General features: G+C 37.5%; 1 protein-coding gene across 1 annotated transcript in view; it reads left to right on the top strand.

Annotated features, from left to right (window-relative positions):
* tapt1b (transmembrane anterior posterior transformation 1b) overlaps positions 1–17,176 on the top strand; it is a gene marked incomplete at its 5' end in the record, with an annotated part of 123,396 nt that overhangs the window by 46,485 nt on the left and 59,735 nt on the right. Inside the window, 4 exons of the mRNA XM_059989819.1 lie at positions 645–714; positions 4,607–4,687; positions 7,301–7,410; positions 10,193–10,252. Of these exons, the coding sequence (XP_059845802.1) occupies positions 645–714; positions 4,607–4,687; positions 7,301–7,410; positions 10,193–10,252 (321 nt within the window). The remainder of the gene's footprint in view (positions 1–644; positions 715–4,606; positions 4,688–7,300; positions 7,411–10,192; positions 10,253–17,176) is intronic.

The following is a 17,176-nucleotide window of genomic DNA, read 5'->3' as shown; positions in this document are numbered from 1 at the left end:
AATGACCATGATTTGTTGCCTGTTTGTTAGAGCTATTGAATTAATCCAATTAATTGCTCTTCCAAAATGCCTTGTAAATTTTCTAAACTCACATAACTATCAATTGCTGTTTAACCTAACTATTGAATTTGCATCCTTTCAGGGAGAACATTCTAATCACAGTAGCTCGCTCATTTTTATGTTGCCTCCAATTCTTTTTCACTTACTTTAGATCAGTTACTTCTGGTTACTTGTCCTTCTTTCCTTCACCAACTTATTTCCTACTTTTTATCCACTTCCTCATGTTCTTTTTAAATCTTGGAATCATTGTAATGTTGTTGACGTGTTTAATACCCTGGTTTCACATGTATGGATTTTTTACATCATCATCTTCTGTACAACTGCAATAAATATAACCTCTGCCAAGTTCTAATTTATGGCCAAACAAAATGAGCCAGATGCCTTTTGTTTTGATTGGATAGTTGCAATTTGTTTTCTCACCCTTTTTATTGTGATACTAATTTTCAAATACTAGATTGTCCCCAAAATTCACTTAAAAGTGATTTATATATATATAATGTATATTATATATTAATATAATTATATATGTTAATAATTATATATTATGCTATAATGTTTCAAAACTCATTTAATTTTTTTGACAGTTTGTGGAAATAAAAGGAAGTGTTTTCAAGAAGTTTGAGAAGAACAATCTATTTCAAATGTCTAATAGTGGTATGTACTGCTCCACTGATCTGGATTGTTTGTTTAACAAAAAGTGTTGTTTTGGAAATTATACCATGAGTTTGAAAATTTGTTTTACAAGCCTGCTTTAAATTGGGAAGTAGAGTTTCCACATTGAGTGCACTTGTGAAATGATGCCTGAAATCTGCTTGAAATTGATGAGCTTACATTCATTTAATGGTAAAATTACTTTGCATAACTGTAATACTAACATGTTTCAAAAGCAGTGAAATTAGGCAGTGTAATATAATGTTTCTATTCCCTTTTGATTAATGTTTTTATATAAAGGGTGGAGAACAATGTTACCAGTACTGCTGAAAATAAATTGATAACCTTAAATAAGTATCTTACAGATTCAGAGTAGTCCTGTTTCTCTCTCCAGTGACACAGCCTGAATAGGAGTATTTCCAATACTTTTGTTTTTATTTCACATTAATAGTGTCTGTAGCTCTTGATTTTGAATCTTAAAGAGAATGCTTAGATTTTCACCTTATAGTGATCCAGCTACAGTTCTCTTGTCCACTAAACAAAATGGTTAATTAAACTTTAAATCACCAAGCTCATTGTAAAAATAGTCATGCTGTGTTGATTTTTACATTTCTATATTGAAGGAAAATGAGTGATGTGAAGAAAGAATAAGTAGCAATATGTAAGCATTGATTGAAGCTGAGACCTTTCATTGCAGTTAACATGATTACAAATTAACACATTACTTTTTTAAAGGTGTTAATTGTATGTGCTAGTGGGGGAAAAATACTTTATTCCAGCCACAAAACAATGATAAGCCAGCCAAACCTTCAAAGTTTGGGCCTTCACTAACTATTGCCTCTAAGCTAAAAATTAAAAATTATATATTTATTATTTATCCTGTCTTATTTCTGTCTTCTGTGTTCTCCTCATTTCATTTTCTTTGCATGTTTGTTTTATTGAATGAAATGTTCAAGCTTGCATTAACCTGGTACAGACTCTGTGAACTATGGGTTTAATTACTGTGCTTTTAAAAGTCAACATTTGGATAAGCTGGATCTGATAGAGTCTTTTAAGAGATTTTTGGATAGGTACATGGAGCTTAGAAAAATAGAGGGCTTATGGGTAAGCCTAGTCATTTCTAAGGTAGGGACATGTTCGGCATATTTGTGGGCCGAAGGACCTGTATTGTCCTGTAGGTTTTCTGTGTTTCTATCTTGCTGCCACCTCATGGGTCCCAGAATTCCAATACAAAGCACATGTTGATTTGGATTTTTACAATATTACTAACCACAGGGCAAAAGTTCACAAGAGAGCTCTGGGCAGTTATTCAAATGGCAACAAAATCTGGGCTATTGCCATGTTATTATGATATATATGATTGGATGACTTTTTCCAGCATGTTCTGTTTTTGTTATAAATGATAAAAGCGCTTTTTGTTCCATGACAAACTTTCACAATTCATTAACTTTTTATTATCAACAGAAAATTTGAAAGAACCAAAATACATTTGTTTCCATTTATTTTGTATATGATTTTTCAAAAAAGTAATTTTAGACTGAATAGGATTTAAAGTTGTATTTTCAATAGCAGCATTATGTTAGAGGCTGGATAAGATTACTTGATCTAATGGTGAACAGTAGGGAAGTATGCATTCCATGAGTTTTCAGAATATTTTCAAAGTCTATTGTCTACAGCAAAATATTAAATAGTAGTTTGCCTAAACTTCAAGATTCTTTTTAAACAAATAAATGCTCTGTGTATGTGAGAAAGAAGATTTTCTGTAGAGGCTTTTCATGGTAAAGAAGAGAAGCAAATAAAAGTGTTATTGAGTACAGTAATGAGCTTATATAGACTAGGTGTTTGGGGTTGAAAGACTCTTACTAGGAAATGGTTATCACAGGAGAGCCCAACTTTAAATACATGGATGGAAATTACAATGGATATTTACAAAATGGAGAAGATAAGAGCATCTGTTAATCATAAGCTGGAACAATTTGATTCATACTGGGAAAAATAGTTTAACTACATAATGCCTCATAGGACTGATTTTATTCTCACTAATCAATGAAACTGTTGTGAAAAAAAATCACTCCCTACTTGTACATAGTTCTCTCCTTTTGCTTGTTTTTTTCTATAAGTGTGATTTGTGATATATATGATTATATGATATATATGTACTATGCCTGAAATACATCTTATGGAAATGTTTATTTGATGATGAACTTCAATAAAAAATAAATTACAAAAATTTTTTTAAAAAAAAAGGAAATAAAATTAAATGGAGGAAAATTTGTTAAGAAGAGTGAACGTGTTTATAGTGTTAGAGTAAAGCCTTGGAGTACTGTAGCACAGGGAAACTGGATTGGAATATTCAGTGAAGCGGACTGCAGTTGAAGATAGCTGATGATTGAGATTGAATTGATACTCAGCCAAGGATTTGTGTGGCATTGAGTTTAAGTTTAGAGATTGAAGTCTCTGTTAAAGAGCTAGGAGATCACTTGGTCTGGTGATTGGAGACTGGGAAATGTGACATGACTGAAAACTTGGAAAATTGATGAGTCGGGAGAAACAAAGTGCATTTCTCCGAACTTCATTTAAGGTCCTGGGGGATTTTGTGGTTAATGGCTTGGCATGATAGTTTATGAATTTAGTTGGGGTGTGATGACATAGGAGCCAGAAGGATGCAAATGAAATAAAGGGTTTGTCTTAAAGTGAGCCAAATCCTATTTTGCTTTGGAAACATTTGGTGAGTATCCAATGGAAACTGGAAAAAAAGCATCTTCCAAGTTCTCATGCTGAGTTCTGTAAAGAGTGCTACATTCTAAATGTCCATAAACTTGTGTGTCTGACATAGAATTCGATTAATATTTCAAGGATGGCTTGTACCAAAATGTTTTGTTATGCAATTGAATTTCTAGGCACATATTTTATATCATTGCTGCTGTTGACATCAAAATTACTATAAATGTGCATTATCTCATTATTATCAGATCACTTTTATGGATGGGTGATTATCAGATAATGTGCATGTTCAGTAATTCCGTTCAGTTGTAGGTGTAGAGTGTAATAGCTTCCATGCAGTGAAATTGATAACTGCTGAATTACTTGTAATATGCCAGTCTTGTAATAGTGAATAAATGTGAGTTTTAAATTTTGGTGATATGGTGTTTGAACCTATATTTTTTTTAGTCACATAGAGTTTCAACCTCATCAGTACAGATATGGGTACAGCCATTGTGAAATACAGGACAGTTTATAGAATATAGAACGTTTTAGTACAGGAACAGGCCCTTTGGCCCATAATGTCTGTGCCAACCATGATGCCAATTTAAATGGCATACTGTACTTGCCTGCTTAAGGTCTATATAACTCTATTCCCTCCTTGTTCTGGTGTCTGTCTAAATGCCTCAAAAATGTTGCTATCAGATCTGTTCTGACATCTATTGTATATATTTAAAAAATGTCTTATAAATCTCATTTAAAATTTTCCCCTTTCATCTTAAAGTTATATCCTCCAATATTTTGAGACAGTTTAACACCATTATTGTCTGTTAATGACCAGTGTGCTTATGCATGTTGTTACTGACACTGCGGCACACCTCTGAAGCAAACCAAATACTTGTCATTCCTAATACTGCCAAATCAAATATAAGATAGTTTCACTCTAGCTTATCTTGTGTCCAAGTACTGTAGTTGCTCGTCTCCATAATACCTTGCATTCTGTGCGTTCTTCTTTTAATAGTTTCTCTTATTCTGTAATTTAATTTCGGAAGCACTTTAAATTTTAATCACTGTACAGTACTTTTTGAAAAAGCACTGAGATCCTTGGTAAAAATCATCAGTACAAAATACAAAGAAGAATTTTGGAACAATTTTAACATGACCACTAATGTAGACAAAAATCTGTTTGCAGATATAAGGGAGAGGTTCAACAACTATGTACTTCTGCTGATTGTTTGTTTGAGAAATATGGAACAATTTTCATGGAACCCAGGTAAAAGTGCATGTGGATTTCTTTTATTGTTTTTATTATGCAGTCAGCCTGATTGATAAACAGTCTATTGTCTACAGTAAAATTCCATTAATCCAGCGCATTCAGGATATTTGTACTGTTAGATTCATAGATTTTCTGAGCTATTGAAGTTAAACATTTTTATTTCACCTTTTTTGAGGACACTGAACAGTAACATTTCAGTGAGCCAACTAACATCTCCCTTTGTACTGGGCCTTTGAATTCTTGACCAACAGAAGCAGCAACACCTACACCTCAATTATTCTGAATGCTGTTGCTCCACAACCCCTACTCTACTCCATAAAACTCCTGACTGCATGGCCAGATTCTGCTCAAACTCTATCTACAAGTTTGCAGATAATATCATTATAGTGGGCATATTCCAAATAGTGATTCATCAGAGTACAGGACAGAGTAAGGTAGGTGGCATTGTGGATAATGAAGTAGGATTTCAAAGCTTGCAGGAGATTTAGGCCAGTTAGAAAAGTGGACTGAATGACGGCAGATGGAGTTTAATGCTGATAAGTATGAGCTGCTACATTTTGGTAGGAATAATCCAAATAGAACATACATGGTAAATGATAGGGCATTGAAGAATGCAGTAGAACAGAGTGATCTAGGAATAATGGTGCATAGTTCCCTGAAAGTGGAATCTCATGTGGATAGGGTGGTGAAGAAAGTTTTGGGTATGCTGGCCTTTATAAATCAGAGCATTGAGTATAGGAGTTGGGATGTAATGTTAAAATTGTACAATGCATTGGTAAGGCCAAATTTGGAGTATTGTGTACAGTTCTGGTCACTAAATTATAGGAAAGATGTCAACAAAATAGAGAGAGTATAAAGAAGATTTAAAAGAATGTTACCTGGGTTTCAGCACCTAAGTTACAGGGAAAGGTTGAACAAGTTAGGTCTTTATTCTTTGGAGCATAGAAGGTTGAAGGGGGACTTGATAGAGGTATTTAAAATTCTATGAGGGGAATAGATAGAGTTGACGTGGATAGGCTTTTTCCATTGAGAGTAGGGGAGATTCAAACAAGAGGACATGATTTGAGAGTTAGGGGGCAAAAGTTTAAGGGTAACATGAGGGGAAATTTCTTTACTCAGAGAGTGGTAGCTGTGTGGAATGAGCTTCCAGTAGAAGTGGTAGAGGCAGGTTCGGTATTGTCATTTAAATTAAAATTGGATAGGTATATGGACAGGAAAGGAATGGAGGGTTATGGGCTGAGTGCGGGCCAGTAGGACGAGGTGAGAGTAAGTGTTCGGCACGGACTAGAAGGGCCGAGATGGCCTGTTTCCGTGCTGTAATTGTTATATGGTTATATTGTTATATAGGACAAAGATTGAGAGACTAATACCATGTTGTCATTGACAACAATCTTTTCACCAATGTCAGCAAAGCAAAAAAGCTAGTCATTGACTTCAGGAAGGGAGTGGTGCACATTAACAGTGCTGAGGTAGACTTTGGGTTCCTGGGAGTGAACATCACCACTATCTTGCTCTGGTCCAACCAAATTGACGTCATAGGCATGAAAGCTCAAGAAGGTGTCTACTTCTTCAGAAGACTAAAGAAATGTCAAAACATGTCTGCTTTGACCCTCATCCATTTTTATCGATGAACCATAGAAAGTAACATGTTCAGATGTATAACAACTTGGTATGGCAACTGCTCTGTCTATCACTACAAGAAACTGCAGAGATTTGTATACACAGCACAGTAAATCATGGAAACCAACCTCCCTTCCTTAGATACTATGTACAGTTCTAGCTGCCTTGATAAACCAGCCAGAATAATCAAAGACCCCACCCGAACCAGACATTTTCTTTTCTCCCCCTACTATCAGACGAAAGATACAAAAACCTGAAATCTCATACCACCAGGCTGAAGGACAGATTCTATCCCATTGCTTCAAGACTATTAAGTGTTTCCCTAATTCAAAAAGTTGAACTCTTAACTTTAGTCTGCCTCATTATGACCTAGTATCTTATTGTCTACCTACACTGCACTTTCTCTGTACCTGCAACAATATTCTGCATTCTGTTATTTTTTTACCTTGTACAATCTCAAGGCTCTGTTGTAATGAATTGATCTGTCTGTATGGTATACATATGCCAGAGACCATGGGAAACGGAACCAGGTAAGTTTTAAGAGAATACAGCCGAACGTACCAGATTAATTAAAATGAATACAGGATCTGGAATCCTTGGAACTGGATGGGAAGTGCAGAAACCTGAGCACCAGCAAGTGGACAGCGAATGCAGGAATCAGCATGAGTGGGAAGGGAGCCTGTTAACTGGGGCCCTGAAAATTGCAAACGTGGGGACTTCTAAATGGTCATATAGTAGATTATTAAAGTTTTACTGTATTTGTTTTATAGAATAATAGATCCATTAATCTAAAAATATTTAACTAATCTTTGGTTGCAGTTTGAATTGTTTAATTTATTTTTAGTATTCCTTGTAAGTGCCAAAACTTCCAAAGTAGATCAGGGTTTAATAATGTTTATAACTATCCTTCATGGTAATCTAAAATCTCTGCCTGCCTAGATGATAAATCTATATCACTTTGTAAGATTGTTTCATTTTTGCCCCATTTAGACCATCTCTGGGTGTTGTTTCCAGATGTGTGCATGGTAATTGCATCAGAAATTGCTGTGGATGTGGTTAAGCATGCTTTTATTACAAAATTCAATGATATTACTGCTGATGTGAGTATACTGATTATTATTTGTGTAAAAGACATTTTGCATTTTATGCTGTTTTTAATTAATTGGTGGTTCCAAAACATTTTACTATATTACTTTTTACCATTGTTGGGCAATGAAATTGCATTCAATTTCCACATAGAAAAGTCCTACAAATGGCACATCAAATAAATGAACAGTTGATATGTTTTAAGTTGTTAGTGAGATACCATGAAAACTGTTAACGCTATTACTTACATGAGATAACTGTCAGTTTTACAAAATTATTGTAAATTATTTTGTTGAGATGGTGAGGAATGAAATGCTTTATTTTCAATACCCAGTTCTAGAATCAAAAACGAGTAATTTGAAATATATTCAAAGGCAGTTAAAGTTTCCACTGTTATGTTTCAGTTTAATTCTTAAGAATACATTTAAGTATTATAACAGGTATGTGATAATTTAATTAACACCAATCTTTAGCTCTTAAAATTAACATTACCAAATTACTTGTAAATTATTGTTAAATCTATGTTTACATCAAGTTCAGAATGCAACAACATGGATTTTGCTGGGTTTCTTCAGCAATTTTGCATGAAGCTGGTGGTGTTTACCTACATGAGTCCCTGCAAGTTAAGGTCTCCTATGCAAATGTTCTTGCTGGTTGAGCTCTGCCTGTGATCTTTCACAGCTGCATTCCTGGAGTGTCGAAGTAGAAGCTTGATGTCTTACAACCAAGGAGTCTTATGGGGATCTTGTAACAATTGCAGGGTCCATGAGCACTTTCTATTTAAGTGTATGATTAAAAGGAAGAATGATTTCTAATTTTCCAATTATTTTAGTTTATTTTTTATTATTTCAAGTATTTCTAGGTGCTTTATAGTGATCATATTTTTATTTATTAAACAGGTACTAAAATTATGTTTTTATTTTGCTTATAATGATATTTTAATGTTTCTAAAAGATTGAAATTCCATAACAGCTTTAAAAATAGAAAAAAAATGGCTTCCTGGTATACTTTGTGACATGGGCTTCTTTTGGCCCATTCACAACATCATTGAAGGCCTATATGCCAGAAGGAGTTTTGCTGCTTGATTTCAGAATGGTTTCAGCCAGAAAGATCAGCCACATGAATTCAGACTTGGGTGGGACCATGAATGGCTGAAGTGGTTATTGTCACAATGTGCCAGACTCACTATCTTTGAATTCACTATCTTACATTTGGGGTTCAGAGTGAATGCATATCAGAAGTACTTTCTGACTCTTGGGGAAATGTCTCACAGACATTCACTTGTGTTTTCTTCTTCCTTCTCCCCTTTCTCAGACTTGGAATATTATTTCTCTCACCTATGCTATTTTTTCCCCACATTTTCTGTCTTTACTTCAGACATTCCTAAGTGACAGATGCTATGCAGTTGTCCTGTAGCTCCATCACTGCACTCCAGGTGATGTCCAGTAGTAATATTAGCCACATCGTGCTGGGATTCCCCATCTGACAATAGACAATGTATTTTTTTCAGTACTGAATCAGACAGGTATTCTATTAATTTACAACAATCACAGATTCAGACTTTGAACTCATTACTACATTGTTCTTCTAGACTGTAATCCCTGATTAGCACTGCCATTCATCAAATTTTAACCTGTCCATTTTCCTACCACAGAAGGTTGATCAAAAAGATTAAGAACACCAAATTTCAAAATTAATTTATTATCTGAGTATGTATACCTTATACCATCTTTAGATTCATCTTCATGCAGGCAGCCACAAAACAAAGAAACACCATAGAATTCACCAAAAAAATCCCACAACACAAAGGTAGTCAAACATCTAATGTGCAAAAAGAAAGAACAAATCATACAAATAATAAAAAAGCAAACAACCAACCAACAGATCATGAATCACAGAGTCCCCAAAAGTAAGTCCATAGTCATGTAGCCAGTTCAGCACTGAAACTGGTCCAGGAGCCCAATTTCAGTGCTGAGGCAAGTGCTGATGGCTCTGGCTGCAGAGTCAGTTCAGTGCTGAGGCGAGTAAAGCCTCCTGAAGCAATAAGCTGAACACTGATTTGTCCTCTATCCTTGGCCTTGATGCCTTAATCTTTTTTATCTGGTTTATCGCTTAAATCAACCAAATATCAGTTCGTTATGCATTCTCAGGACCAGGCTCCATAACCTCAGTCTGGATCAAAGATTCACTCCAGCACCAAGTCAGTTCCAGCACTGGCCTTCGCACCCGTACCTGTATTCTCGAGAGTTCAGTTTGCCAAATAGTTCAGGATACCACAAAAACACCGGATCATATAGACAGTTCAAAAGCGCACCTCCCAACGGGAAACTGCAGGCTGCAGATTACAGTGTTTGTAGTCCTGAAAAGGTATATGTAAAGAATCATCAGTGGTTTTATTTGCTGCCTGCAAAGTATGCTCCGTCCTGTAGCAAAATCTTCACAAAAGAAATTTGGGATAGTACATTTCTGTTTATTGAGAGCCAGTTAAGAAAAGCAGAAAGCAATGAATGGGAATGACTGTGTCTGTAACATGTTGGCAGGCAGTGACTAATGTGATTAGTACAACAGTCATTGCTAGGGGCCCCAGTTGTTCACAATCTGTATCAATGTTTGGCTAAGAAGACATGGATCTGGGGGAAAATAAGTTAATGTTACCCATGAGTCGTCAGCAAATATGACTGGCTTGATGATGGCAGTATGTTCTGGTCCATCTAGCGCATTCAAGGTTTTTTTGATATCATGTTGTCTAAATGGGTTCTGAATGCTAAAAGTCCACACTTTTGTTCCTGTGCATAGGTATACAGTGAGTATAGAGCGAGTCTTGCATTTGACTTGGTTAGCAGCCGTCAAAAAAATGTAAGTATCTAAATGCACTTCCTTCTCTATTAATTTTTATAAGATTATAGTTTTCCCAATTCAATGCAGCACATGGTAAAAAACCACTATACACTTTACCCGACAATTATATTTTTTAATCACAATTCAAACTACCCAAGGATTTACTGTATATTTTCAAATAAGACTCATTAACTCTTCAGTTACAAAAGTTCCAAATTTTACTACTTGTATTTAGATATTACCTGCTCTAGATTAACCTGACCAGGGTTTGACTTGGTGAGTTCTTCTCTGTGTCATAGAACAGTACAGCACATGATAGGCCCTTCAACCCACAATGTGTTGCCACACCAATCACGAATTAAATTATGCCTGCATAATGTACATATCCTTCCATTTTCCTCACATTCATTTTTTTCTGCTTCTACCATCTCACCCCAGGCAACGCTTTCCAGGCACCCATACTCTCTATAAAAAAGGAAGAAAAATGCCCCTCTCATCTCCTTTCAAATTACTCTCTCTCACTTTAAATGTATGTCCTCTGCTAATAAACATCACCACCCTCAGAAAAAAGATATTGTCTCTCTACTCTGTCTATGGCTCTTATAATCTTCTAAACCTCTATCTGATCTTCCCTCAGCCTCCACAGTTTCAGAGAAAACAACCCAAGTTTGTTCAACCTGTTGGTATAATACATGCCTCTAATCAAAGCAACGTCCTGGTAAAACTTTTCTGCACCCTCTCCAAAGCCTCAACATCCTTCCTAAAATGGGGCGACCAGAACTATGTTATACCCCAGACACACCTAACTAGAGTTTTATAGATCTGCAACATGACTTCCTAACTTTTGAACTCAGTGCCTTAACTAATGAATGCAAGCATGTCATACACCCTCTTAACCACTATCAATCTGAAGCCTCTTTCAGGGAGCTATGAACTTGGACCCCAAGATGCCTCTGCTCATCAATGCTGTTAAGGATTTTGCCCTTAACAGAGCACTATCTCTTTCGATTTGACCTGCCAAAGTGCAATACAGTTGGCCCTCCTTATCCGCGAGGGATTCGTTCCGGGACCCCTCACGGATACCAAAAAGCGTGGATGCTCAAGTCCCTTATTTAACCTGTATCAGTCTGGGTGGACTTTTGGACCCGGGGTAACAATGGACCTTATTTAACCTGTCTCAGTGCCAGTGGACTTTAGGACCCAGGGCAGCACAGGACCCGCTGCCTGCAGTGTTTCTGTTCCGTTGATGGAAAGTGATCACCATTGAAAATAAAGTGGAAAGAATAAAACAATCGGAAAGAGGTGAAACACCATAAGTCAGGCTACAGTCGGTCAACAATCGCGACAATTTAAAAGGACAAACTTTTGCTGGAGAGTGAACTTCCGGGTTTTCTTTTTGATCCCGACCCGTGGTAACCTATACACATCCTCCTGTATACTTTAAATCATCTCGAGATTACTTATAATACCGAATACAATGTAAACGATGTGTAAACAGTTGTTATACTGTATTGTTTAGGGAATAATGACAAGAAAAAAGAAATCTGTACATGTTCAGTACAGACGCAACCTTGGTAGCTCTCCTGGAATGCTGATGCTGCCTTGGCATCAGCCGATTCCAATTCTCCCATGATCTTTAAGTTCTTGAGGCTGTAGTGCTTTACATAGCCAGCCAGCAATCCCTAGCACTAACACTTCCACGAATTTCAGCTCCTTTCTGCTTTATTGTGCGAATGCTCCATTTGTTCTTACCGACCTTACGGCCCATTTCGGGATGCGACATGCCACTTTTCAAAAGATCTAATTTTCTAATTTCTCAGCGAGAGATAGCACTTTACACTCCCTCTTAGCCTTTGAGGAACTGCTTTGAGCACGTAATTGCTTTTAGGGAGCCATTTTTTCACAGAAACAAAGTAACAAACGAGACGCGAAGCGAACAAAGCTCAAACAAGTGCTGGAGAGGTTTTCGCGATTCGTAGTTGGTTGAATTCGTGCATGCAGACCTCGCGGATAAGGAGGGCCGACTGTACTTCACATTTGGCTGGGTTAAACTTTTTTCACCCATATCTGCAATTGATTCTTATACCATTGCATTCATTGCCAATCATCTATGCTATCTGTAACACCAACGATCTTCGTATAGGTTGCAAACTTATTAATCGACCCATTTACTTTATCATCCAGGTCATTATATACATCACTAATAGCAGACGTTGCATTATAGATCCCTGCAGAACACCACTAATCACAGACATCTAGCTGGAGTAAGTCCCTAGATCACTACCCTATGTCTTCTATGGGCAAGCTGGTTCTGAATCCAAACAGCCTATTCACCATGGATCCCATGCATCTTAATCTTCTGGATGAGCATCCCATAAGTGACTTTCTCATATGCCTTACCAACATCCACAGCTCTACCTTCATGAATTACCCCCACCACCTCATTAAAAACTCAATCAAATTAGTAAAACACAACTTGTCCTGCACAAAGAAAGCCTTGTCAGGGATAGTGAGGAGGTGATAGAGAGGAGTAATAGGCACGTGGTCACACTGGGGCCATGGGAGATGGACAAGTGGATCACAGGAGGGGGAAGGAGAAGAGTCAGGTACTAGAGAGTACCCCTGTGGCTGTACCCCTTGACAATAAATACTCCTGTTTAAGTGGGGGGGCAGCCTATCTGGGGGAAGCGACAGATAGAGGGAGAACAGCCAGAGGTCGTGGTACATATTAGTACCAATGACACAGGTAGGAAAAGGGAAGAGGTCCTGAAAAAAGACTGCAGGGAATTAGGAAAGAAGTTGAGAAGCAGGACCACAAAGGTAGTAATCTCAGGATAACTGCCACTGCCACATGACAGTAAGTATAGGAATAGAATGAGGTGGAGGATAAATGCGTGTCTGAGGGATTGGAGCAGGGGACAGGAATTCAGATTTCTGGATCATTGGGACCTCTTTTGGGGCACGTGTGACCTGTACAAAAAGGACGGGTTGCACTTAAATCTTGGGGGACCAATATCCTGGCAGGGAGGTTTGCTAAGTCTGATGGGGAGAGTTTAAACTATAATTGTTAGGGGGTGGGAACGGAACTGAAGAGACTGGGGAAGAGGGTGTTGGCTCACAAATAGAGAAAGCTTGTCCGAGTCCATAGTCCATAGGACACTCAAAGCAGCTGCGCAGGTTGACCTTTTGGTTAAGAAAGTGTATGGTCTATTGGCCTTCATCAATTGTGGAATTGAATTTAGGAGCCGAGAGGTTATGTTGCAGCTATATAGGACCCTGGTCAGACCCCACTTGGAGTACTGTGCTCAGTTCTGGTCACCTCACTACAGGAAGGATGTGGAAACTATAGAAAGGGTGCAGAGGAGATTTACAAGGATGTTGCCTGGATTGGGGAGCATGCCTTATGAGAATAGGTTGAGTGAACTCAGCCTTTTCTCCTTGGAGCAAAGGATGATGAGAGGCGAGATGATAGAGGTGTATAAGATGATGAGAGACATTGATCGTGTGGATAGTCAGAGGCTTTTTCCCACAGCTGAAATGGTTGCCACAAGAGGACACAGGTTTAAGGTGATGGGCAGTAGGTACAGAGGAGATGTTGGGTAAGTTTTTTACTCAGAGATTGGTGTTTGCGTGAAATGGGCTGCCAGCAACGGTGGTGGAGGCAGATACAACTTTTGAGTAGGTACATGGTGCTTAGTATAAGGGCCTGTATTGTGCTGTACGTTTTCTCTGTTTCCATGTAAAACCAAACTGGCTTTCACCAATTAAGCTTTGACTTTCCAAATGCTCATAAATCCTATCTGTGCAAATTCTCTCCAGTAACTTTCCTACCACTGATGTGTGACTCCCAGTCTGTAGTTTCCAGGATTTTCCCTTGTTCCCTTCTTGAATAATGAAACAATATTAGCTACTTGTCAGTCCTCCGGAACCTTGCCTGTGGCTAGAGAGGACACAAAGATATCGGTAAATACTGATGTAAAATACTCAGTAAGGACCTCACCCACATCCTCCACATCCAAGCAGAAGTTCCCCTTTTATCCTTGAGTCATCCTACCATCTCCCTAGCTATCCTCTTGATATACTGTATTTATAGAATGCCCTGAGATTCTGTTTAATCCTACTTTCATGGCGCTTCCTGACCTTACTAATTCCCTTCTTCAGTTCTTTTCTGTCTTCTTTATAATCCTCAAGGATTTAGTTTGACAATAGACAATAGGTGCAGAAGTAGACCTTGAGCCCTTTGAGCCTGCACCGCCAGCTAGCATTCTAGCTTCCTAAGCTTTACTTACTTCTTGACTAAATTCATCACTACCCTTGACATCCTATTAAGGTTCTATTAACTCACCACCCTTTCCTTCCTTATCTTTGGAACATACCTGTGTAGTTGGTCTTTAAACATGCTCCATATATTAGATGTGAACTTGCCCAAAAAAGGTTGTTTCCAATTAATACTTCATAGTTCCTGCCTAATGCTCTTATACTCCCACAAGGTCCGTACTTATTCTTATCTATAGCTGTCTTAAAATTTAAGGAGTTGTGGTTACTGTTCCCTATCATTCGCCCACTGAAAGGTCAGTCATCTACACAGGCTCATTAACTAACATCAGGTCCAGTACAGCCCCTCCTGTTGTTGGACTATCTACATATTGATTTAGGAAACCCTTCTGGATGCACCTAACAAATTTTTCCCATCTGATCCTCTTGCACTCTGAAGGTCCCAGTTAATATTAGTGAAGTTAAAGTCCCCCATGACAGAACCCTATTGTTTTTTACACCTTTCCTTAATCTACTGGCATATCTTTTTCTCAATGTCCTGGTAGCTATTGGAGGGAGCTATTATACCTTTCCTATTTTTGAGTTCTACCCATTTAGACTCAGTGGACGAGCTCTCTATTTAAGATCCCTCTGAGTGCAACTGGGATATTGTCCCTGATTAGTGCAATTCCTTAATCTCTTTTACCTCCTATCTTTTCTAAAACATTAAAACCCTGGGATATTAAGCACCCATTCCTGTCCCTCTCTCAACCACATCTCTGTAATGACCACAACAACATAGTTCCATGCTCTAAATTCATCATCTTTACCCATAATATTTCTAGCATACTTCAAACTGTCTGTTCCATCGTATCTATTACTTTGCTCCTGCCTCTTCTTACTGGCCCTGACATGTACCATCCTCTCCACCACCCCTTTTTCTGATCTGGTGCTCTGGTTCTCATCCCCCTACCAAACTAGTGAATCTCTTGGCCAGGATATTGGTTCCCCTCCAGTTTAGGAGCAACCCGTCCCTCTTATACACGTTAATCCTGTCCACGAAAAGGTTCCAGTTATCCAAGAACTTGAAACCCTGCCCCAGCACTCTGAGAGTCAGTACACTCACATTCTTCTGTAGTTAGTCTCTGGAGTTACCATTATTGGGTCATTTATAATCCGTCTTTTTAATCATTTCTTTGCATACATCTTAGATAATTTGCTTTGCCTCTTTCAGATTCCTTTTGACACAATCACTTTAGCAACATGGTAATCAATTATCAAAATAGATGTTTATGCTTTGCAAGTTGCCAGACTGACTGTTTCACAAGATGCCAGTTTCCAAAACATTTCCACCTGCTTGTTCTGTTCTCCAAATAATTCACAGAAGGATGTAAAGCTATTTTGGCTATGTTCTCACTGATTAGATGTTGGTGACATGCCCTTCCTTCTCTGCACTGTGCTTTTTTTGTTCTTTGTTCTTGGTTCTTAGCATCATTCTTTCTATCTGGCAGTATCTCTTCAGAACCCCATAGTATATTTGACATCTTTTGAATTGGTTATTTGATTATTATAAAATGTTGTTACTGATAAGAAGTTATTCAAAGTTGACCCTTTTGATTTAAATAAGCCATAAAATGTGATGCTTTTATGCCTGGTTATAGTGCGGCAGAGACTCAGCTGGGAGGAAAAGCCAGGTTGGCAGTTGACCAAAAGCCTGTTTGTTTTTCCTCTTAATTAAGTAGTTAAGACTAATGTGACTCAAGTTTTACATAATGATTCAGATCCCATCCAAAGGCACAAAGAATACTTATATGCAACATTAGCCTTAGATGTTCTATCCAAAAACTACTTCATGCGCACATGCTTGTTTATTGAGAATACTCAATTTATCACTGGTTGAATCAGCAGCATCGATTTATTTTGTCTTTTTCAGCCTTCCCTTATGATCAACTTCATTGGAAATATTTTAGGAAATGACAAGATCCCAGCAGTTTTGATGTGTCATTCTTAGAAATGCATCAGGCTTATTAGTTAAGTAATGGAAAGGAAAATAATAAAACTTTTGATGCCAATTGAAAACTACTTTGCAACAATATTAAGGTAGAAAGGTCTCCAAACACTTCAAAAATAGACCTGAGAAGAAGAATTCAATGATTTTGGGGTTTGTTTTAATGTGATCAAATTTGGAGATTATTTTGAAAGTGCTTCTGAGCTGCAGTATATTTCCAACACACCAAGGAATGAAGCAATTCTCTATTTAATTGTGGAAACCTGCTCTTGGTTCATGTTCTGTATGGCTGTTTAAATATGTAAATAAGCATTTACTGAAAATCCACATTTGAATTGATAAATGTATAGAAGTAACTATCAGTATTTTGAATTTTGGTAAGGAGAATTTTTGGTAAGCACTAAAATAATAAGCAAAATAAATTTGTGTAAAATATATTCTGTGGCAATGGAGTTCCATCTAGGGCCAAAGAAGCATTCTCTTCCTGGTTCATCTGAGCAAACAAAATCAGAATAAGACTAGATTTACAGCTCCCAAAGCTGTGTCAATTTTCAATAAGATTAAGGCTAATGTGGCTATGGCCTTAATCTCCACTTTCTTACCTGATTCTGTATTATCCCTTTATTTCTCCTGACATCCAAAAATCTATCATGATCTGAAGTATATGTAATAATACAGAA

Source organism: Hypanus sabinus, chromosome 14 (assembly GCF_030144855.1).
Source record: "Hypanus sabinus isolate sHypSab1 chromosome 14, sHypSab1.hap1, whole genome shotgun sequence".
NCBI lineage: Eukaryota > Metazoa > Chordata > Chondrichthyes > Myliobatiformes > Dasyatidae > Hypanus > Hypanus sabinus.
Note: the sequence above shows the minus strand (reverse complement) of the source record. Positions and strands in the feature narration are given on the sequence as shown.